General features: G+C 37.3%; 1 protein-coding gene across 3 annotated transcripts in view; it reads left to right on the forward strand.

The window, feature by feature from the left end:
• The window catches only part of SSBP2 (single stranded DNA binding protein 2), a 193,310-nt gene that overhangs the window by 154,539 nt on the left and 14,334 nt on the right, over positions 1-24,437 (forward strand). For 2 of the 3 annotated variants that reach the window (XM_054053441.1, XM_054053442.1), the window contains 7 exons: positions 2,258-2,306; positions 4,266-4,301; positions 9,350-9,404; positions 12,437-12,507; positions 14,496-14,574; positions 17,386-17,414; positions 22,171-22,269. In XM_054053441.1, the coding sequence (XP_053909416.1) occupies positions 2,258-2,306; positions 4,266-4,301; positions 9,350-9,404; positions 12,437-12,507; positions 14,496-14,574; positions 17,386-17,414; positions 22,171-22,269 (418 nt within the window). The remainder of the gene's footprint in view (positions 1-2,257; positions 2,307-4,265; positions 4,302-9,349; positions 9,405-12,436; positions 12,508-14,495; positions 14,575-17,385; positions 17,415-22,170; positions 22,270-24,437) is intronic. The other variant, XM_054053443.1, reaches the window with a different exon arrangement.

Consider the following 24,437-nt stretch of genomic DNA (forward strand, 5'->3'; position numbering starts at 1 on the left):
AACCCAATCTTGTATCTGTGTCAGCTTTTTAATACCTCTGTAGTTCAGAGTAATCTGCAGTGTCATCACAGCGATTTTCCATTTGATGCTTTTTCTTAGATACGTTTGTGTTACTTGATGTTACACAAAAAAGTGCAAGATTTTGAAGTGAGAACAGACTTCCAGCATTGTTACAAATATTGCTGTTTTTTCTGAAAAATAGTTCCAATAAACCACATACAGTGCATAGAAAAAAGAACGCATAACATTTCATCTTGTAATAGTTAGCAGAGGACAAATTGCTAAATATTTGGTCTGGGAAGCATGAGTATTTTAAGTCCCTTTCCTTGCTTTGCCTCCCTTCCCCTCCTCCCATTGAGTAAGGCAGAAAAGATCTTCCTCTATGTTCCTATTTTCCAGCCTTCCAAAAATCATGTCAGCAGAAATAAATCAATTTTCACTTGATTTATTAAAATTGATTTGTTTTGAGCTAATTTCTTTATAGTCTCATCAATGATGTAATAAAATAAGATTCAGTATTAAATCCCACAGTCAATTTATCTACTTAACAGTTTTTAATTTTGCAAGACTTTAAAATAAACAGAAAATTTCCTGGACTCATTAATAAAGCTTGATTATTTTCTTTATATTTAAATTGTTCTCCCATGTATACTAAGCTGTGATGGCTAATGTTGCTTTTCTAAAGCTAATGAGGCCAAAATACAATTTTAAATACAAAAGTTTTGTCATCTGCTCTGCTTTTGAGTTGTCAGGGCCTTCAAAAACTGGTTTTGTCTTATTTATAAATAGCTAAGAGTCCTTAATGCTCACAGGAATAATTATGGTTATTGAGATGTTATGACTGTGAATGTGGAGATTTTACATCCCATATGGCTTAGTTCCCTCAGGACTATTAAAAGATGAAGCCTAACCACCAAACTATTTTTCTGAGCTAAGAGTGAGAAACTTAAAATAACAGCCAGAGTTGTGAGAAAAACGTGCTCTATCTGGACAGTTTTTCCTGTTTCCTTTCCCCTTTCGCTTCTGCTTTTAGAACTTGTCTGATGTCTCTTCGAAGTTTGCTTTATTGAACAAGTCTGCCTGTTAAAAGCACTCTTATCCCTCCTGCTGAAGAGCTTCCACTTAATCATGCATACATCACTTGGCAAACTGTAACAAGAATGAGAAGTCTGAAATTTACATTTTACTAGCATGATAAATTTCTTTTTTTTTTTGTGATGTCTATAGAGATAATGTAGCCTTGGTCAGGTAGCGCATGATTTTTAGATGCATATCTAAACATGTTTGGAGTGTACATCTAGAATGGCAGGTTTTCAATGGATGATGATGATGGCAATGCTCCGATATATGCTATAGCAACATATTTTCGGTGGGTTATTCTTCTAAAATCCATTTTTTTCCCAAAATATTTATAAGGTACTAGCAGTAGTTCCACTAATGAAACCTTACTATATGTGCAATATTCTAGATCCATACTCAATAAATCCATGCATGCTCAGTTCTTCAGGAAGGTACTTAATTATGTAAGCAAGAGTACTGTTTCTATGGCTGAAATTACACTTCTATTTTAGTAACTTTCATAAACTTTTTTGTGCAGTGTTGACACTTCCTCCAGATATTTTAAAAAAGATTAACAGAGTACAAGGAAAAGCAGTCCTCATGAGAACTTTAAAGAACTTGGTTTTTACACTTCTGTGCCACATTAAAATTTGCATCTGTGTAACACAGAGTTAAATTCTCCCTGAACAGAAGGAAAGGAGTTCAAGAGACACAAATTTGCAATGTCTTTCAAATTTTTCAATTGAGAATATGAACAGGGATGTCTGGCACTTCTTAGATCTGCAAGTGTTTGGGACCGATGCAGAACTGTGCCATCTCCACTGTAGCCTCTGGCAGTGTGGCTACTGAGGAAGGACTCCTTATGGTGCTGTTCTGGCAGGTTCTGTCCTGAAGAGTGCAGAAGTGCCAGGAGGAGACAGTAACTGAGGTTTCTTAAGTATAAATGTCAGCTTGTAATAATAAAATAACTATCTTTAATCAATTCATAAACTGATTAAATTATTATGGTAGTGCAATTATGAGAATTTTCCTATAGTGTTATAACTTACTGTAGTTATGGTTTATAATCACGCTTTAATTTAAAAAAAAAAAAGAAAAGTGTTCCTTTCTTTGGAAACAGATTATTTTTATTTGCGTCCTCAGAGCTGGTCAGAACTTGGGGATTGCTCTGTGTCTCATCTTTCATCCTCTGTTACAGGGGTCCTGGGGGTGGTAGACCTTGGCCAAACCCAACCAATGCCAATTCTGTAAGTAAATATTTAAAATATATTAGACATGATCTTGTATTTTGGGAAGTATTTCTCATCAATACACTAGGAAAAAAAATCCACTTCATTCAACAAATAAAATAGTACATGCTTTATATTTTTCCTCACTGACCCCAATACAGAGCAGGTACAATGAGGGGCAAATCTGAACAGAGGACTAACTCATTGACCTGCAAATACCCTACTGTTCACAATCACACAGCAGCTCTGCAGCTCTACATCAATAACAACACTTCCTTAACACAAAGGTTGTCTTTGGGTATATTTAAAGTATACGTTAGCTTCTTTTAGTGTGAGTAAGATGATTTAGGTCAACACTGTCCAGCAAGCTCTACAGAAATCACAGCTTGTTAAGATACTTGTGTGCTCACTTATTTTACATAACAAAATCATACTTGCTGCTCTTAACTAGGGAACATGGAATCACAGAGCAATTGCTTGCAAGATGTCAGCCATTTTTATATGCTTTTTGTAAAAAGCAGTGTACTCTATTGAATTTGACTGCTACAAATAGAAAATAGCAGCTTGAAGGAAGAGGAGGTCAGTGAGGCATCTCATGTGAAAAAGTGTCTTATATTTCTTCTAAAAACACAAAGGTAAAATTTTCAGTGTCATTCACTGGTCAGACCTCATTAGTATAAAAATGCATCCCTTTTTAGCGCTTGCAGTTGGATGAAATGGGTCTGGCCTAACAAACTAGTCTGGTTCTCTCTAGTGCTCTAAATTTTGACTTCTTAGTTCTACTGACAACTGGGGAAACAAAATTGCTGAAAATCTTCCTCGGTTTTCTTTTGCAAATACTCAACTAAAATGGATGTTGGGGTATTTTTCACCTAGTAGTTTAAATATTTTCACTCTGTGAAATTAATTAATTACCTGTCCGGTAACAGGTATATTTGTAAGAATGAGTTTGCTGACAAGTCGGCTGCAATCATGAAAGATGTTTATGCTATAAAATAATCTTGTATTGTGTCAGTACAGTTACTTAGTTTTTACCCCCTCCTGGAAAAGCATTGGTCTGTGCTTCCTTAGAGAAAATTACAGCAAAGGCTGTTAGAAAGAAGAAAATCAGATTTTTCACAGGGAACTGGATTTCTGCAGATATCCTCTGTAACAAATAACACAATTGAATTTTAAATGATCATACTACACTGTCTTTTTTTAAAAAAAACAATAATGCAAGTAAATAAAATTAGTCTCTTTTACGATGAAAGATATAAAAGAGTTGCTTTTCCAGTTGTGGTCAAGACTTTAATCATGATCAAGTATATATAAGAACATATAAACTCCCATGCTTGGGATGACTCTGATGTGCTATTGACTTAAATGCAAGTATGTGCTGCTTAAGTTTATAAACCTTATAAAGTGTATTACCATAATAATCTTATAGCTTGACCTTTTGCTGTAGACTGTAGGTCTTTACAAACCTTATTGTGGCTCCCACAATAAGAATAAGGAGATTCTTGTGGCAGATACAAGAACTGGTGATACTAGAACTTGTAGCTTGGTATTTTAAAAAAAGTTATGCTGGCTGTTAAAAACATATGCCTTATTTATTTTGAAGCAATGAAGAGCAAAGTTCAGACCTCAGCCTGCAGACATCTAAATGTGTGAATTATGTTACTCATATTAATTTCATCAGAGTGGCTACAAGGGCACAGTAATCTTAAATGGAAAGATATTTATTTGAAATGCTCGGTAGTAAATTTGGTTTATGTCTATATTGCTATTTTTGGATTTGAACATACTTAACAGTGACAAGTCGTTGAAAAGAAGAGGTGTTTGTTTTGATAACAATAGCACTTTTCCATAATGCTTAACTTTGTCTTTGAAAGAAATTAAACAAGTAAGCGTTAACCTACAGTTGTACTTAAGTGTATGTATGAACTCCATCTCACTGCAGAAGAAATTACTGTTTTGTTTCTGTTGGTATTACAGATACCTTATTCCTCAGCATCTCCTGGGAACTATGTAGTAAGTACACTTTTGTGTGTTTGCTTTTTAGAATACATGTTACATTTTATTTAGGCAAAGAAGTGACTGTACAGATGTTAAGAAGAACCCTTGTGTATTGGTTGAGAACCGAACATCTGATCTGCACTTAAGCTTTTTTCCTGCCATCTACGGTACATATGTTGATGTTCATTACTAGAGTCATTATCAGTCTGGTTAAAATTTCCCTGAGTCCTGCTTTATTACAGCGAACATTTATATAACCAATACAATATATTGTCTTCGAAAGGACAGCTTTCTCGGTAACACAGTATTGTATATGAGTTTCTGAACTTCTTCAGAAAAAAAAGCATTTGAAAAATTACAACAAGCTTTTATCTCCCCGAAGTTATACAAATTGGTCCTTGCAACCAAAATTTTAAGGGAAATTTTTATTGTTGTTGATTGCCTTTTGAAGACTTGAAAATTATTTTTTTTCTCCGTAGTCTGTTATGTTTTCATTTCACAGATGTTTGTCTTAATTTATTATAGATTAGTTCATATCATTTTCTGTTAGTCTCTACTTTAGAGTGAAAGAGCAAAACTTTGTAATAGGCCTAGCATTGAGCTGTTATTGAAGAAAATATCAAACGCTAACCCTCTCTCCTGAATTTAACAAATACACTTGACCTATCAACAAAATGTTTTTGTTGAAGTATATACTGCTGGGGTTTTGTCACTATCCTGAGAGATTAAATTTATCATTTCAGGATCTTTTTTGTTGTTGTTCATGTTGTACTTGGATTGTTTGTACTTCTGATGTACTCTCCTTAGGCATGTTGTTTCATCTGTTTTTATCACCAGCATCACCACTGTATATAAAAATTTCTCCTTTTTATATGTATATGTCAGGTTCCACATTTCTGTTGGTAGGTGACATTTCAATAGACCTCTCTCAATATTTCATGTTTTATCACCTTTTATCACAACTACAGGACACTTGCTTTAACCAGAATAAAATCGGAAGCTATTTCAGAATGTGGAAGTAGCAGGTCCTTCACCATGAGGACAATTTACAAGTATTTTTTTCATCTGTTTATACTGCTTCTAAGTTTCTCTTACTTTCAGCCTCTGTAAAAGCTGCAGAGCTAAAGCTAAAGGATGAGCTCAAGGAAGAGTTTGTTTTGCTGAGACAAAAGCAGTTTCTTTTGTCCTTTGTTTAGACTTTATTTAGATTTATTTAGCTCTGAAGAAGGCTATGATTCTTATAAGTGTCCATGACTGTAGTACCCATTTTGCCACATGCTCAATGGAAACACGCCAAATCTGCTGATGTCCTTACCAGTTCTGTTAGTGCAGAACTTCATAAATCTCTCTTAATTGGGAAGAGGTTTTGTTGATTTTGCCCTAGACATTAGTGGTCAGTTATTGTTGCAGATTTTGAAGATTTTTTTTTGAGTGTTGGACTTCATTATCTTGTTGTTTAAACCTGTGCAGTCCTGAGAAACTAGAAAAGGAGATACTATAGAAAATTATATGAAAGAAGCAGACCTACTTAAAATGCAAGTTGTAGCAGACACTGTTGGTGTGCTCATATCAAGACAAAGGTCAGTAAAGACAATCACTTGGACAATAGAGGGCATTACTGTATTTCTTTGTATAGACAGAGGAAGAGTAAGAATAAGGAAGTGATTTTACCAATTTCAGTGACAGCGATGAGACTAATGCTGGAATGTTGCATCTAACTGGGAACATTGATAGGAAATCAAAAGATATGCAAAGATGCAAGAATGAGACACTCAAAAGTTGGAAGTATTGGCGAAAATGGGTGAGCCTCTGGTCAGTTATGCTCTGTGAATTCCAGCTGTGCCAGTGGGGAAAGATTGCTGCCTAATTCCTTATCCCCACTGTTCTGCTGAGGATTAGTACTCCTTCAGGTCTGCTATTGGAGTTCCTTGGATGAGTGACCCTCTTTGTCTAAAGCAACTGAAATTGATTGAAGCATTTACAGAATCATGTCCTTGCTGAAGCACTTCATTTGACCCAAGATAGGTGGGGGGATACTCCAGGGGTGGGGGGCTCCAAGCAGAGCCTGAGGCTTCCACTAGCAGAGGATAGTGGTGAAGCAGCTGAGGTGGGCCAACAGTTGAAATCTTCTGCCAGCATAAATGTTTGCACAGTGCATGTCTTGCCTTATGCTGAGAGAGGAGTCTTGCTTCAGACAGGCTTATCAGAGAAAAAAAGGAATACGTGAACTCTAGCCATACAGACAGCTCAATTAGCAAACTTGGGTACAGTAGCCTCTAAGAGAACTAGAGTTTGAGGGCAAGGTATGAGACAGAGAGATCTTAAAGCAGCTTTTTAGCCAAAGGATTTGTGATCTGGAACTACATGCTTTGAGCACTTAATTTGGTTAGTTTATTAGATAGTTTTTGAGAAATAATTCCATTCCATATTAGTATATTCTCAGAGTGAAAATAGTTGATACCAAGAGGCCTTCTAAGAGAATAAAATAAATGAACAATGTGAGTACAATGCAAATTTGAATTTAATGCAAGAGTTAGTGGTAAAGATAAGTAATTTTTCTAATACATGACCAGTTAGTGGTTTCTGCAGCTCTTTATGTGATGCGGAGAAAAATATATATAAACCTAAAAAGTTCAAGTTAGTGAGCTTAGTGCACAAGTACATGAGCAGGCAATGTGCACTTGCAGCCCAGAAGAGCGACCATATCCTGGGCTGCATCAAAAGAAGCGTGGCCAGCAGGTCATGGCAGGGGATTCTACCCCTCTGTTCCTCTCTTGTGAGACCTCATCTGGAATACTGTGTCCAGTTCTGGAGTCCTCAACATAAGAAGGAGATGGAGATGTTGGAATGGGTCCAGAGGACAGCTACAAAGATGGTCGGAGGGCTGGAGCAGCTTCCATACAAGGCCAAGCTGAGAGAGTTGGGGTCGTTCAGCCTGGAGAAGAGAAGGCTCTGAGGAGACCTTATAGCCACCTTCCTGTACCTGAAGGAGCTACAAGAAAGCCAGGGAGGGACTGTTTACAAAGGCTTGTAGGGGTAGGACAAGGGGCAATGGGTATAAACTGCAGAGGGGCAGTTTTAGACTAGACATAAGGAGTAAATTCTTCACGATGAGGATGGTGAGGCACTGGAACAGGTTGCCCAGAGAAGTTGTGGCTCCCCCATCCCAAGGGCAGCTTGGATGGGTTTTGAGCCCCTGATCCAGTGGGAGGTGTCCCTGCCCATGGCAGGGGGGTGGAACTGGATGATCTGTAAGGTCCCTTCTAACCTGAACTGTTCTATGAATTTCTCATTGCTGAGAGCTGAATAGGCCTTTCAGACATTTTTGACAAGCCCAATCCTAACACATTCATTTCTGATTCAATTGTCATTTGGGAGGGGAATAAAGCTACATGGTTGCTGGCCTTATGAAATGAAATTGTGTTTATACCTTGATTTTGATCGGTGGGTTTCACGGTGGAGCAGATCTTTGTTTTAGCACACTTTATAAAAGATACTTGGTGACCTTGCTTAGTTCACAGGCATGGGGAAGCACGAGATAAGAGCTGGTAGATGGTGTTTCATACAAGGGCATAGAGGTATATACATATTGACTGATGCAGAGGTGTGTGGGAGAGTCTGAGTGAAAGATGTCTGTTTCATATATGATTTACTGTGACTTGATCACTGGCTGGTAGAGATCCTTCCCCTTGCAAGTATTTTACTTGTACATGCCTGCAGAAAAGCGGTGTCAGTCGGGAAGCTGATGTGTTACTGAGTTTGATTGTCTGAAAATAGTGTTTGCCAGTATATTATTAATAAATGTTTTCTAAGAAATTATTTTAAGTAGTCCATTGAGGAACAGTGTCTATTGCTTTAAATCCAAGAAGTCTCTGCCTCCTTCATCTCATTTAATTAGAGCAAATGTCAGCAATATCTTTATAAGCGGGCGAGAGCAGCCCAACCTTTATATTCAGTGGTACTTAAAAGATATTCCTGTCTGGAAAATTCCTGTCCGCTACTTTAAATATAACAGAAGAGATAAAATTTAATGAGTCATATGGCAATGAAAAAATCATCTGTTGTTAGTAGTCTGTGTGTTTTTCATTATGGAAAGTCAATATTTGTTGACTTTTATTGGCAAAGACATTTTTACTGAACTGAAAGTTAGTAGTTTTTTATATTGCATACAAATATTAGGGGATATGCAAATCTAGGAAGTAAGAAGTTACAGGGCTGTTCTAACTAAACAGTTTGGATGTTTAGAATAAAATTTTCAGAGAAGTTTTTAAAGAACATTTAAAGACTTGTTTAACAACTGTAACAGTTTGTGTACAGTTCCTATTCAGGAACAGATTTGCAACACAAAAGTATCTGAAACTAAGAAAACAGATATTCCTTGATGGTTTGGGTTTTTTTAATCTTTGATTTAGCAGTCTAGGCAAGTGATGTAACTGTACCCGGCATTATCCTGACTTCAAAAATCCATTTGTCATTAATTTGAGAAGAAATTATTTATACAGATGTTATTTTAAAAAATTGTAGGATATTATACAGACAAAACTAAGATGCCTGTCACATCAAGATACTAAGTCTGCCTAAAAAAGAAGGTTTTATTAAGGTGATTATGCTTTTCTGTCCCCATAGGACACACCCTTGTTTTGTGCTGAGCAAACATCGGTTGCTCAACCATTGACTGTGTACAGAGTAGAACAAAACAGAAATGCCAGCTGAAAAAAAAGTATTAATAAGAGTAGTTTGAGGGAATTAAATATAATTGTCTTATTCCCTGCTCTAAGAATTTCCCTTGTCTGACTCACAGCATGACACAGAGTTAGTGACTAATGGATATTCTTGGGTCTGTTTACCTATGTACATCAGAAATCCATGCTCCAGCTTGCTGACCAATTACTTTGTCTTAATCTGTGATGAGCTGTTTCACTGGGTTATCAGAAAATGTGTGTGATTTTACTAGAGTAACTCATGACATGCACAATACTTTTGTTTTTCATTTGTACTGTTTTCATTTTTTTCTGTGAAATTTTTTTCCTTTCACGCTAACTGACATTTTCTCTTCTCTGTAGGGTCCTCCAGGAGGTGGAGGGCCACCAGGAACACCTATCATGCCTAGTCCTGCAGGTATGGGTATATACTCAGAATAATAAAAGATAATTGTAAAGCATTTTAGGAAGTACACAAAGTATTTTTGAGACATTGTTTTTCATAAAGAATCATAATTGTGAATTATTGGTGTTCTACTTCCTGTATGATTTTTTTCCCGTGGTTTCATTTTCTTTCTCGCTTTGCTGTGTGGCAGCGACACAAAGCATTGTATCTCTGCAGTTTGGAGCAATTAATTTCTCCGGCTTTTGAGTACATCTTTTCTTGCACAGGTATAGCAAAGTAAAGACAGATACCATCTTTATTTGCTTTTGCTGATGTTCTGTGGGACAATTCCACCAGTTTGGGAATCAAGAGGTTCCTGAATCTGGTGAAACTTTCCCTGTAGTATCCTATGGGACAGACCTGACCAACATGTGGCTCTTGAGTCATGTGCAGCATCCCACAGCTATGTCATCTGACCGACAGCAGGGTCATGCTCAAGGTCACTCTCCTCTGTATAACAGTTGCCCTATAGGAGCCATTGTCATGTCCTACCAGTGATCTGTTCCCAGAGCTTCAGTTGGCCTATTGTTTCCCCAGGTAACATGGTCTGTATCCTCAGACCATAATAGAGATTGTGGCCATCCAAAAGATCGACTACATTCCTACTGAGGATTGAGGAAACGAGGAGGAGGGAGGATGGGAGGATTCAGGATGGCTCGCTAGCTTCTCAGGGCTTGAAGATGGTCAACTAGATGTAAATGTTTCCTTACATCAACATTCTGCAGATAGTCTGATATGAAGGTGGAACTGCAGGATGTGGAGGATGCTGTCCACCCCCATGGACACCAAAGAAATCTGCTAAAATGAATCTAATTACATCTTGCGTAACCTAGTGTTCAATAACTACTCCTTTTGGCTAATATCTGCCTTTGCAACTCACTTTCAACAGCTGAAAGGGACCCATTCATCTTAGTGATATTATAGTGTCCTCGGTCCTTATGTCCTACATCTTCTTGCTGTCCTCTACAGCACAAGAGGGCATGGAAGTTTCATAACTGGCCATGGAAACTTCTTAGACCAATATATTGTCTTCTCTAAGCACAATTCCAGGGCTTTAAAAAATTGCAACCAAAGATAAAGATTAGGGCTTCCTTTTTCATATAATTAGTGAAAAGATAATTAGTGCAAGATAGCATTTAAAAGTCAGAATCTTTTTAACATAAACCAAACTTAAGGACAGACTGCACTTTAAAAATAGACAGCACTGCCGTTATGGTTCATGTTAGGCTGTCTGTGCAGCTAAAATAAAGCTTCTGCTGACAGTTATTCTCATTTTCAGTTAAGAGACTCAAAGATGTTTTGAGGCTAACTATGAAAACACTTAGAAGTTAGCTACCTGAGAATTTTGTAAAGGTACTTTGAGACAAACCAGCTCCGTTGAGCCATGGCCCAGCTAGCCAGTATGTATTTTCACATAAGCAAAGAATGTGTTTTGCAAAAGGATCTCGTTCTTGAAGAACTTATTCCTCATCTCATCGAATGTTAAAAATAACTTTTATATGCTAATTTTACTTGGATAATTTCAGGCTAAAATTTTTTTGTTCCCCCTATTCTTTATAGAGCATGCTTGAATGTTGTGGTAATACATAGTATTCTGCATATAATGGAATTATTTACTCACCAAGCTTAATTAATGCTTAGAAAACTCAGAAAGATTAAGGAATAGACAAAGACCTTGATTTTGACTACCCAGTGTTTGTACCAATATATTCTTGTGGAAGGTCAGGCTACATTCCCAGTTCCAATGCAATCCGGTCTTGGCTTTCTCACTTCCACTACTTCTGACTCCGAAGTCCTGGCATCACCTTGTCTTGGAAAAGAATTACATTTCAGCAGTGTCTTTTGCATGTGTTGTTAGTCTCCAAACTCTGGTTCAAAGAGGTGGAATGGTCTTTTGTAGGAGCTAGGTACAGAGTACCAAATTATTCCTTATTCTTTTTGCTGATACTATAGAGATTTTCCAGAGTTGACAATATTCTTTAAGTCATGCTGTCCCTTTAGGAATGTATTTAGATTTTTCTTAGGTCACTTTTTTCTCTGTAAACGTTTTCATTACATGGCCTATATCTTGTGAAGTTCCCTTGGGAAAGGTTTTTGCCAAGTTTATCTACTATCTGCTGCATATTTTGACTTCTGTTTCTTAGAAATATTTATCAAGAGTGTTAAGACTTTCTGTGTGCTAGCAGTGGTTGATAAGTTAGAGATCAGAATGAGTAATTTGTGTCTGCCAGTGTTTCTTAGGCATTAAGTTTCTTAAGTTCAACCAGAAGAGTTACGTGGGTTGTCTTCTACGTGTCTTGTTAATTGAGTCTTGCATTTCAACTCTGGAGGTGCTCCACCTGAAAGTTCTTGTGCACTGATTGGAGGAAAAGGCCTGAGATGCAATATGGCTGTGTTGGGTTTGGAATCAGGCTTTTCTTGAAGCGTTACGTCGCAATGTACCATGAAGATACCTTGGTAAAGCTGTCCTTGGAGCAAGGGTCTTTGCACAGTGTTCCGCTGAGTAGTTAGATGTATCCAAAATCAAAGACAGACATGAATGAGAGTAAAAAATGTTCATGTGCTATGCTAACTTGCAGTCCATATAATGAGAAGCTGTTTATCATTTATTACAGCTGGAAAACAAATTACGGGAGGTATTGATATGAAAGAAACTACTGTTCTATAGAGAATGTTTAAGATGAGTCAAGTAATTTGGAACTCCAGGAAAAAGGATTTCTGAAATTAAGTAGTTACGCATACTTGGTGATTTATAAACCTATAACAGTCATGCATAAAACCAGAGTCTAAAAGTAGTCACTTAAGGACCATTGCAATTATTTTTTTTCATAGCTCTGCTGTGTTGTAGCAATAGATAGAAAGGGAATGAAATCTTCCATTATATTGCCACTGTGTATCAGTGATTCAGGCACAGAAATAATATGAATATAATGACATGAAATGTATTAGGTGAGTAGTTTTATTGAAAGGTATATATTAGCACTTAAAATAATCTCTTATTACAGATTCAACCAACTCTGGAGACAACATGTACACTTTAATGAATGCAGTGCCACCTGGACCCAACAGACCTAATGTAAATATGAATCTAGTTATATACTTTGAATTATACAGCCTTTTTTTCATCCAAACACTGCGTTTCCATCACAAATCATTAATACTAAGATTTCCAGTTTTATGGGTGACGCCTCAGTTGCTTTTCTTGCATCACATACTTTTTAATGTTTCCCAAATCAATCATACCAATATATGCCAAATAAGGTTTAGGGCATATTTTTCTACATGCAAAAGGGTTCAGAAGCTTGTGCATATGGATGTTGGGGACAACTTACTTTGTCAGACTGCAGTGCAATGGACTTTTATGTGATAGCATTATACAGATAGAAGTCACAGAATTAACAGAGTCATAGCTCTGCTGAGAAGGACCTGGGAGTCCTGGTTGACCATACATTAACTGTGAGCCTGCGATGTGCCCTCATGGCCAAGAAGGCCAGTGGTATCCTGGAGTACATGAAGACGAGTTATGACCAGCAAGTCAGTGGACACATCTAGAGTGTCGTGTCCAGTTCTGGGCTTCCCAGTTCACGAAAGACAAGGAAACATTGGAGAGAGTCCAGCAGAGGGCCACGAAGATGATGAAGGAACTGAAACATCTTTCTTACGAGGAAAGGCTGAGAGATCTGGGGTCGTTTAGCCTAGAGAAGAGCAGACTGAGGGGGGATCTTTATCAGTTCTTACAAAATATGAAGTGCAGGTGTCAAGAGGATGGGACCACACTCTTCTCAATGGTGCTCAGTGATAGGATAAGGGAAAACAGGCACAGACTGGAACACAGAAACTTGCACCTGGACACAAGGAAGAACTTCTTTACTGTGAAGGTGATGGAGCAGTAGAACAGGCTGCCCAGAGAGTTTGTGGAGTATCCTTCTCTGGAGATATTCAAAACCCACCTGGACACGTTCCTGTGCAGCCTCCTCTAGGTGAACATGCTTTAGCAGTGGCTTTGGACTGGATGAGCTCCAGAGGTCCCTTCCAATAATGACCATTCTGTGATTTTGTGAGTTGCCACTAAGCATTATTTTCTGCAAGATTCAAACTTCTGTTATAAAGAAGTGCATACTGCCAAAAAGGGAGGATAAAACTGCTAAAAGTGACCCAGTGTTATGTTGCCCTGCCGTTCTGTGAAAAAGAATAAAAATCTAAAAGAACAAAATTTCCCTATTTATCTAAATGGGATGTTAAGAATGAAACCTACTAATAACATCTAAGTATTTGACTAACAAACTAGTTAACTGTTGACTATTTTAGCCTAGATTTCAGCAGTTCTAGAACAGACTAGTTCAGAAAGTTCTGAATTCTCAGGTAGAACTTGGTTTTTCTTTGAACTTTCTCTATGCCTTTAGTTTTATTGTATTTTTCTGATTATAACCATATGTTTTTAATTACAGACTGTATTGTGAGCCTTTTGGAAAAAAAAGGCGAGTAGAAGCAAAAAATATAGATATTTTGATATTGCTAAATCATTAGGCATGCTAAATCATTATGAATTTTAGAATCTTTCTATATTGTTAATGCCTTCAATTTTTTGAAGAGCTGAATTTAAGGTTAATATCTGAAATTGGAAACTGCTCGTGCTGCAAAGTTTATATGGAGTAGTCCAGCCATCAGTATGGATAGGGTAGGATTTGAAAGCTGTTAAACATTTACTCATTGAAGAGTATTGTAAAATTCCCTATAACTTCAATGTAAGTAGAGCCAGGTCAGTGTGAGCAGGTTTGAAAGTCATACAAAAGCTGTTGAAGTAAATAATAAATTATTCCTGAGTTATATTCCAGCCTCAGGAGGTGAGAGTCTCCAAAAATCATGATGGTGGCATTGGAAAAAGTGAACAAAAGCAATGAGGTTTTTGCAGTCTTCACATGAAGGATTTTCACTAGACCTGTGACAATCATAGCTGGGACTGTGCATTTTTCCTTCTTTTTCTGAGGAATATTTTCTTTTTACTAGTGTATCTACACAAAATTGTACAGTAATACCAGTTTTTAATGTCTGATCCTTTTGTAGTTTCCAATGGGGCCAGGGTCAGATGGACCTATGAGTGGACTGGGTGGAATGGATTCCCATCATATGAATGGATCATTAGGTAATGATAGTAAATATTACAAACATTTCAATCACGACTGCCATTTTCTATGACAAGTTCTCTGAATTGTGTGGAAAACTGTTTCTATTAATAACTGAAAAAGCTGTATATGCATCAGTAGAAAGTATTAAGATACTTTTTAAGCATATGAGTTTAAGCATATGCTTTTTAAGCATATGAGTTTTAAGCATAATGCACCCCTGGAAAAAAATACTGTATTTTATTTCTATAAGGAGTTATAGTTTTACTGTAGCTGGTGAAAAGCACTCAAAAAGCATACCGTCACAGTAATGTAAATGGTATTGTGAAGGTTTACAAACCACTTTTATTTACCTCTTCTTCCTCTTTCAAAATCTTGAGAATGTGCCATTGTGACGTGCTGGTGCACATTCCTATCAATTACCCAGAAGTGAGTTACTACATACATCGATGTATGTGTTAAGCTGGTTTTATCCCAACATCTTTACATCCTCATTTGTTCTATAATTAGCCATACGTCCATCAAGTATGAGTACTATTACTTTGTCCCCATTAGCAGCTTCAGACAAATGCCAATTTTAATGCACCCAAAAGAACATCAGTTCTTGTTAGGGCACGCAGCGGCAGAAGGAAGAGTTTGACTTTAGATGCTATGATTTTTGAAGGACTCTTACATAGGGAGAAGCCTTGCCCAACTCTGCAGAACAGAAGCTGCTTTAATCGCCTGCCTATCCTAGCAGACTCATGCAGGCAACAACAGAGGCAACCTCAGGCTGCAAAGACTTAAGATCTCTTTCTTTTGTTGCCCTTGTCCACTGGCAAAGTACACTTTTACATCTGGGAGCTGGCCCACTGCCCACAGAGGGGGCCAGCAGCACCCTGCTGACCAGCATTTTCCTCTACGGGGAGAAACTCAAGCAAGCTAGATACAGGTCAGGTAGGCAGAAGCCAAGCCGCCAGTGTTTCCCTTTATTCTATCTACAAGGAAAGGCTCTATCACCTTCCCAGCACAGGCATTGGCCAGCCTAATCTCCATACCATTTAAGCCCATACTACCACAGTGGGTGGAGATCTATTACTTGTAGCACAAAAATAGGAGGATATGAGACATGAAGTATAAACTGGTAAGAAGAAGGGAGAAATTCCGACGAGGCTGTGACAAGGGAAGAACCCCTAAACCATCAAACCTTGTTTAGCAGATGTGATCTGAATGACTAAAGTTCAGCAGCAGGCTTCTATCTCCTAATAGAATGATATTTTTATTAGGAAAGTGTATCGCTGAAATTCCTAGGTTACTTTGCATAAGGACACCTTGTGATTTTACAGCCGTTTTCACATATTCCAATCCTAAAACGGATTGTTCCTTTAATTGGTAATGATGCACACTACATTCAAATGAATGAAAAACTGTGTAAGGGGTAATCATATCTTCTTCTGTTCCTTTCCATAACGTGAGAATTATTTCTTAGCTAAAAGAAAATATTAAAATGGAACGATTATGGAAGGATTTTGCATGTTTCAAGCAATTGTTTAGTTATTTTCTCTAGTTCAAATGATGATGTGCTTAGCCAAATTAATGTTGACTGCTTTCTAGGGATAGCTTCGTATCTAAATGGGAACCTGAGATCTGCTGCTTTTGTTTCCGTGCTGCAGTAGGCAGCTGTGTCTCATAATCAGGTGGATAAATCGGTCAAGGTCCATCTTTAACTTCCCCAACTTCTTTGACCAGAGCCCTCCTATTGGATATCTGTTGATAGCTCTGGTGATTAGAAAATCTTTTCCTAATTTCCACCAAAATTTATCATTTCTGCCAATGAGAAATGATTCTTTGTAACATTTATGTATCTGGTGTATTCATAGAGAGAAATCATATTCCTTCTCAGCCTTAATTTGCCTGGCTAAGTATAGCAAGCTATTTCAGTCTCCTCCCACAACTCCATTTTCTTGATTCCTTTTCTCTGATACTCTCCTAGTTTTGTGTTCAGTACTCTTCTAGAATTTGTCTTTCCTGAAAACAGGTGACCAGAATTGTTTACTCTCTGCTGCTGCTAAAAATGTTTTTTCTTGATAGGTCCATCCTAGAAGTTTTATTTTCTTTATTCTTGGCTTTACCTAAGTGAGAGCTACAGCATGTGAAAAAAAATCTTTTCAATAGTCTTGCACTCACTATGTTTCATTTTATTTGGTTTCTTTTACTCTGATCCTCAGTATCACCTGCTTTCTTCCAAAAGATACTGTTGTCATCATCAATATTTATAACGCATCAAATGTTGATGTAATTTCAGATAATTTCAGTAGTAGGCTTCTGCCGCTGGGTGCAAAGACATTGATGAAGCCTTCCCAGCTGACCTTAGTGATAAAAGTAGTCTTTTTTGTTTCTATCAGGAATACAGACCTTTGCTAATTGTCCATGGTTTTTGGTTTTTTTTTCCTCAAGCTGAAGCAACATTTCCCATATGTGGACACACGCAAAATTAATTGCCTCACTTGTACCCTATCATTGCTAATGGACAGGGAGGTTGGACATACAGGTTCTTGAGTTGTGCTGGGCTCTCTCGTCCTAGATGCATGCCATCCTGACCACTGATACAGACCAGATGTGTGTCCATTCTTTCCTCACTTTTGGCACTGGGTGTGTACACAGACAAAGGACTAACGTTATTCAATACTGACTACGCCTTTACTAAGAAAGACATTGGGTAGGAAGTGAGATGATGTACAGTTGATTATGTCTTAAAATATTGCTATTAAAGTGTGATTTTACTATGAAAAAAAAATCGTAGGTCAACTTCAGCTCAAGACTAACGGAATAATTGTCTATTTTAATTTAAGGCTCAGGAGACATGGACAGTATTTCCAAAGTGAGTATATGATAAAATATTGGGCATCTTTAGAATGTTTCACTGTAAATATACTTTCTTTGTCTCTGTTACAAAGGTTTTTGTTATTTATCTACATTTTCTGCTTGTCAATTCTGGAGGCTGTGCAGACAGAATTAGTATTAATTGAAAATTTAAAACCAATACAATCAATAGGGAGTTTAAATAGACTTATTCTTTACTGAATAATAATATGTATTAATGAATGTGATTAATTATATCCAGTTCATAGTCTGATTGATCATGTTACAATCTTCCGTACTGTTAAGACAAATGAATGTAGTTCTAATAATGTGTTCTAGTTAAATATAAATTTGGGAGAATGTCATTAGGCTGTTACTTTTATGCATTGCATGATTGCTTTTGTCACGTCTGTAAGGCAATGTTAATATCTTAATCATTAGTATAAATTCCTAAAAGTTAGAATAAGAAGTTGTTTAAGAAGAAGCACTATTTTGATATCAAAACCATTAAATATTTGGAAACGAATGTAAGTCTAACCTGCCAGGGTTTTGGCGTCTATGAAAATAATACTGTGCTTGACCACATTCATTAGTTTAGGAATTAATGAGCTTCTTTGGTATTGATAAAGTGACATAAATTTGTACCTTGCAAAATACTATATTTTGTACTCAGCATCTTCAAGTGTAACTGACTGAAAGTAATCAGTGTATCACTACAAAAATATCCCTGTGGTTTTGATCTATAAATACAGAAATTACTGAAGAGATAGTTTCAGTTAAAATTTTATAACTCATTCATTTGTAGCAAAATTCTTAACAGCCTTCCAAGAAAGATGTGTAAGTTTTTTTGAACATGTGAGCTGCAGGTCTGTTTTGATTCCCCCAGGACTCAGTACCACAGTGCTGTCACTAGATCTCTCTCAGTGCAGCCTTTGCCATTTCATATCCTTCTAAGGTTGGTCTGCCCGTGCTATGGTCACACGAGGGACCTTGCTGTAGGTCTCTTCCCAGGAGCTGTGGTGAGGTGCCAACATGCAGGGAACAAATGCTAACCTAAGTTCCCCATGGGTTAACATGGACATTTGTAGTGTTAATTTGTTCAGAATACACTTGGGTGTTCAAAGTTAGGAATCATTCTTCATTTAGTGACGCATATTTTTATATCCAAATAGAAGCATGAGGACTGTGCATAGTTCCCTAGTTTGTGGTCTTTTTGTGAGGGGAAGTAGCGTGTAAAGTGTGCTTAGTATGTATCTTTCCTGGAGATAAAGACCTCAGCAATACGTGTCCAAAGCCATTGCTGCTTCTGTAAGGGAGCAGTATCTATAGCAGTCATATTTTGGTACATTTTTTAAGATCGATAATATTTTCAGGCTCTGCAAAGAGTAAAATGATGGGTTGAAATGACCATGTTGCCTTAGTTATGTTGTGCTTAGATGTGCAGTGATGGCCTCAATAAAAGCCTCCAATGAGATAATAAGCATACAGCACTTCTAAAATCAATGTCCATATTTGTATTTAGTGTTTTTATTGCAAACAGCATTTTTTAAGGAAAAAAACTAAAACATTCCCATTGGCCTGCCATGGGATTATTCTTCAAAGCTTATGTTCAGTCCACTAGTGTTGTCAGTATGTGAGCCAGTACAAGTATTAGGATCTCTGAAAACTGCTATCCGAGAGTTGACCTTGGAGTAAATAACTCATGGAAATCACACGTGATGTATGTATTTTTCAAATAAACAAAAAGAAAAATTCTGTTTACTTTAGAAGCAGCAGAGGTGTCCTATTACACCCTTATATGTAATAGCTTTAAAATATCTCTTTCTAAATAGTGCTGCCCAATATGCAGCCTCATTGATCTTGGTAGAAGTGTGGGTAGCATTGCTTAATTTCAGGTAGAAAATAGTACATAATGGTTTTAAAACTTGAGTGGAAAAGTTCTGCTTGCAAGGAATAGTAGATTCCTGGGGCTGATGCATGCTAAAATATGTGTCTGCCTTCCAGTTCTGTACACAGTTACTAGGTTTGTTCTTGCTGAGGTAACAGTCTCCCTGTATACATCACCAGCTAATCTTGCAGCTGGCTTTTTGACTAGTAGATTTCCAGTGGCAGAAGTTCTTTACTGAAGTTAACAGTTTGGGGTGTGTGATGCTAGATGCTGGAGTCCAGGACTTCAGTGGAGTAAAATGCATATTAGAGGAGCTGATTGTCAGGTCCCTGAAGATACAGAAAATTAATTCAGTCTTGGTAGTCCAGCTCACAGAATTCAAAGCTGCATTTTCTAGAGAAGATTTTAATTTATTTGGCTGAAAGGAAAAAAAAAAAACAATGAAGTTTTTATGAAGTATATTGAGATGGAGGAAGTAAATGAACTGAAATTATGCATATTAAATTAACATTAATAACCAGTGTTTCTTGCAATACCCATGGAATTTGTGCAGGCATCAAAGACACACTTGCTTTGGAAAAAATCAGCTAGTGCTACAATGCTAGACCCCATACTGGCCATAAAAGTAGCCCAGGGGAGTTGCTGTAAAAGCATTTATGTCAGGAATTTGAACCTTTTGGGCTGGTGTACTTTAGCAATTGCAGAATTTCAAAGCTTTGTGTTACATAGAGCAAGATAAAGTAGGGGTAAATTCCCCAGGAATGAACAGAAGTGCAAGAGCATCATAATAAAATAAATGTGACAAGGCCTTAGTGGGTTTTAAACTTTATATTCATAGATTTTAAGGCCAGAAGGGATGGATATGATTATGTAGTATGACCTGCATAACACAAGCAACAGGACTTCCCTGAATTAATTCCTGCTGAAGGTACAATAGCTGTAGTTTTAAAGCAATAGCTTTCAACCATTTTCAAGCTGTGGATCCCTAAATATTTGCTATACCAACTTCACTGGATAGCAAACTTAATTGCAGATTTTAATTAGTTGTCTTTTATGGACTTGTGCAGTGATTCTTAGAGGTCTAGGGATCACTGTTCAGAATCCGTGAACTAGGCTGAAAGAAGAAAAAGGGCAAAGGCAGGGGTCTTGACCCAACTCTGTAAGTTGCATTTTATGTGCTATGCCTCTATGACACTTGTGTAATTAATTTTATGTTTAATCCATAACTGAAAACAAGTACAGTGAGCTGAATCTATAAACCTACTTGGACATTCAGACTGAGGATGGTGATCTTCCCTTAGGGGAGTAAGGTGAAAGCTTGACAGCAGCCTTTCATTAACCATACAAAATAGGTTGCAAAGCAGACAGCGTGTATGGTGATCAGGCTTACAACTCTGCCAATGTAGTAGCAAAATTAACTGATTTAACTTTTGCTGTTTGAAGCTGGGAACAACATTTTTTACTCTGTTTGGAGATGAAGTAAATCCCATGGAACAATGGAATATGTTGCATTACTTAAACTATGGACAGTGGCCAACATTGGACTTTATGATTACAAAGGGGAGCAGGTAGAAGTGTGGTGTGAAGGGAAAGTAAAAGTCATCCCATTTTCTGTTCAGCTGTTACTCCACTATACATCTTTGCAGTGCCAGCGTAGGACAAATAGTCTCTGTAGTTGCAAGGAAAGTGCCAAGAAATTAAGGTGGCTTTCAGTTAAGAGTAACATGAGAAGAACAGAACAAATTTGCTAAGGATTCTTAAAGGCATTTATGATTTGGTCATTGATTAAGGGTATTTCTTGGAGTTGCATTTTGTTAGCTTGCCCATTGGCTGCACTAGGTTTATGTTAAATTTATTTTAATGTTCCAGGTTTACAATTTTATAAGGAAAATCTCAACAGCAGTATTACATTCAGTTTTTCTGGATTAAAAAAAATAAAATCAAGGGAAGAGCTGTGAAGATGTAAACATTTCATAATACAGTTCATTACTTCAATCTCTCCTTTCCCTGACTTCTGCTTTTCCAAAACTCTATAATTAGATAGAGTCCTAACCGTGGTGGAAAGAGACTCGCCCATGCTCCGGGCATGGTAGAGTACCACAAATCTGTGTTGTACAAACACCTAATTGTAGTGTCTACAATCATCATGTATTAGCTATTAGAGTAATTTCTGTGACAATTACTTCATTTCACCCTTTCTGTAAATTAGCTGAATCTTGAAAGCATTTCCTGAACATTGCAGAGGTAGTTGTATAAGAGCACTTCTTTAAGAAACGGGAATCTATCTTCAGAAGCCTTTGTACTGTTTATTATTTCAGTTACACGTAGACCTTGAAAAGGTGAAGTGGTTTAGCACTTGAACCACACTTGCGAACTACTTATGAGATTTTATTTCAGTGAACACTAAGAACAAAGGCCCCAGACATAGGCCATTGTGAATGTCCATGTAGAGCAGATCCATCCGTGTGTCTAACTTTAAGTACATGTTCATATGTCACATACATCAAGGCACAAGCTCATAGACCTCAGTGAATTTGATCACATGATTTAATGTAGTGACAAAGTACTTCTCATACCTGCTGCAGCCTTTTATAGCTTTTCCTGACTTCAGTAGAAGATGCTGGCTGTAACCTGAAAACAAGTATTAGAGGTAAATAATTCTTCCTTCATGGAAGATAACATTACTTTACAGACTGAAGTTAGTGACTGAATCATGCAGAACGCTGCAGAGGCTTATATTTCATCTTTAAAACTCCCAGTGCATTGCACAGTGCATCTTAGTGTACTACAGTATCGTGCGAAGTGTGCCTTTGGTACACTTGGTGAAGCTGGGAAATGAACTGAAATCTTCAACACTTAAACTGCATTTTAAAATCTTCTTTAACAGAACTCTCCCAGTAATATGAGCATGAGTAATCAGCCTGGCACTCCCAGGGATGACAGTGAGATGGGTGGAAACTTCCTAAACCCTTTTCAGAGTGAGAGCGTAAGTATTTCTTTACCTAGTTTGTTTTTACTTTGTGAACTTTTATCTGTGACATTTTCTTTAAAAAAAAAAAGGAAGAAAGAACATTTTGTAATGTAACGCCACACTATGCCTTATGTGTTTCTTTACTAGCTTCTACAATTATAGAATTGTTTAAAAAGAAAGTTAAAATACTGCTAGAAGTTGAGCTGAGACTGGAAAATGTGGGCAGCATAGTTTTGCTGCAGAAATGTTTTCTAGATTAAGAGGTTGTTTGTCAAGCAGCAGTATTTGTCAGGCAATATCCGAGCAGCCTTGATACACATAGTTTACAGATCCTTACATCTGAGTGTTTTCTATGTGTGGTTGCCCAGCCTTTGACTTCTAAACAAGGGGAATACCTTTTAGAACAGAATTCACATTGAAGTGTGTAATTAGAGCACCAATGGATCTTGCATTGGAAGCATGCAGTGTGCTGTTAGAGCCAGAAAAAGCAAAGGTTCCCTCTAGTGTTCGTTCTGAGACAAATAGTGCTTTATTAGAATGGAGAATGCTTGAAGCAGCAAAATGTGGTGTAAAATACACTACAAAGCAGAATTACAGTATTTTCACTTGCCTAAAGCTGGTTTTCTAGATCCACATTAGCTTCCTAAATAGGAGTGGCCTGGTTTTTCAGAAGTGCTGTGTGACTTCAACACTTCTGTCCATACTGGAAATCACTGCTGCCAGAAGTGAGTGCAACTTCATTAAGTTTGCCAGTGGTGAACTTGAACTCAGAAATTATGATGAGTAAACAGTTTTTGTTAGATCACAAAACAGTTGCATTGCTTGGCAAATTAAATGGGAATCAGGTTCAGGGCAGGGTTTGGTTTTGCTTCTTTAACTAGTGAAAAGGAAGAGTTTCTTCTTGTTAGTTGTTGGTGTCTTCATAAAGAGAGCACCTATTCAGATGGTGTGGAGCACTGGAGAAGATCTGTTTGTACAACCCAAAAAGACTGACATTTCAACATTTGCCAAAAACACAGTAACCACAGAACCATGATTAAATGTGATCCTTGGTCATGGTAATCCTTGACCTCTCCATCTGGAATGTGTTGCTTGTACTGAGGACAGACAGTCTGATCAGCAGGCAGGCCAGTTCCCCAAACTAAAATAATGAAAAGAAGAATGTGAGCTGTACTCAAGGAAAACCCATTTTCTCATACACTTACTGGATGCTAGGTGTTCCTAGATGTTGTTTTCCTACCTGGAAGAACCCGGGACCCAGTTTTTTCAAGGTTTGGTGTGTGATGTGTGCCTACACGGCATGCATTATACATGCCACAAGTCATATTGCAGTCTTCAGCAACTGTCTTGCTTTCTGATTTATATTTGTTATGGCTACTTAGTGTAGTCATTATTGAGAATTCTTTTCTCAGTCAGATTTACTCTTCACCAGGATGTTCGGTTAGGGGTGAGGAACAGTGCTTGGCTAATGAATTAAAAATCACAAACACCCTTAAATTATCTTTAGGCTCTTTGTCCAAAGGAATTGCCCAGGTACTTTGGCTCAGATATATAGGAAATCACTTGAACAGATGCTTTGCTTTAAGCATTTGTGCTGGTCTGCAACATTCACTACAGATCAGCATGTTTCTAATAGTTTTGCTGGCCCACAAAGAAAGCACATGATGAGACCGAAAAACCAACAGAGACATGACATGGAACAAAATAGACTTCACCTGAATAGTCCATTCTATGTAGTTTAGATGACAGGGAACACTCATCCAAACCACAATACTTTCTCTAATACGTTTGGACACTTAGAAGTGGCCAGCTTGAAACTATAGCTTTGGCAGGTTTTTATTGTGTTTGTTCTTGTAATGATATATTTCTCTTTCTTGTATCTGTTTTCATAATGCTAATACTTATTGCATTTGAACATTTTCCTCTACTTAGAATATTTTAGACCAAATTATGTGTTTCTACAGTCCACATTTTTCAATTTAAATACAAATTAGGTGTATAGGTGTTCACTTCTTCTAGATATTGTGGTGTCCCACTGATTATTGTAATGAAGTACTGCTAACTTGCAGGCAGCTGTAGCTTGTGTATGGGCTGCAGTTCAATTTGTGTTACAATAGTAATGTGGTGGTTTTAATTTTTGATTCACATAAAGGGGAATGACTGTTGATCCCTGATTCAGCTTG

The sequence above is a fragment of the Cuculus canorus genome, chromosome Z (genome assembly GCF_017976375.1).
Source record: "Cuculus canorus isolate bCucCan1 chromosome Z, bCucCan1.pri, whole genome shotgun sequence".
In the NCBI taxonomy this organism is placed as follows: Eukaryota; Metazoa; Chordata; class Aves; order Cuculiformes; family Cuculidae; genus Cuculus; species Cuculus canorus.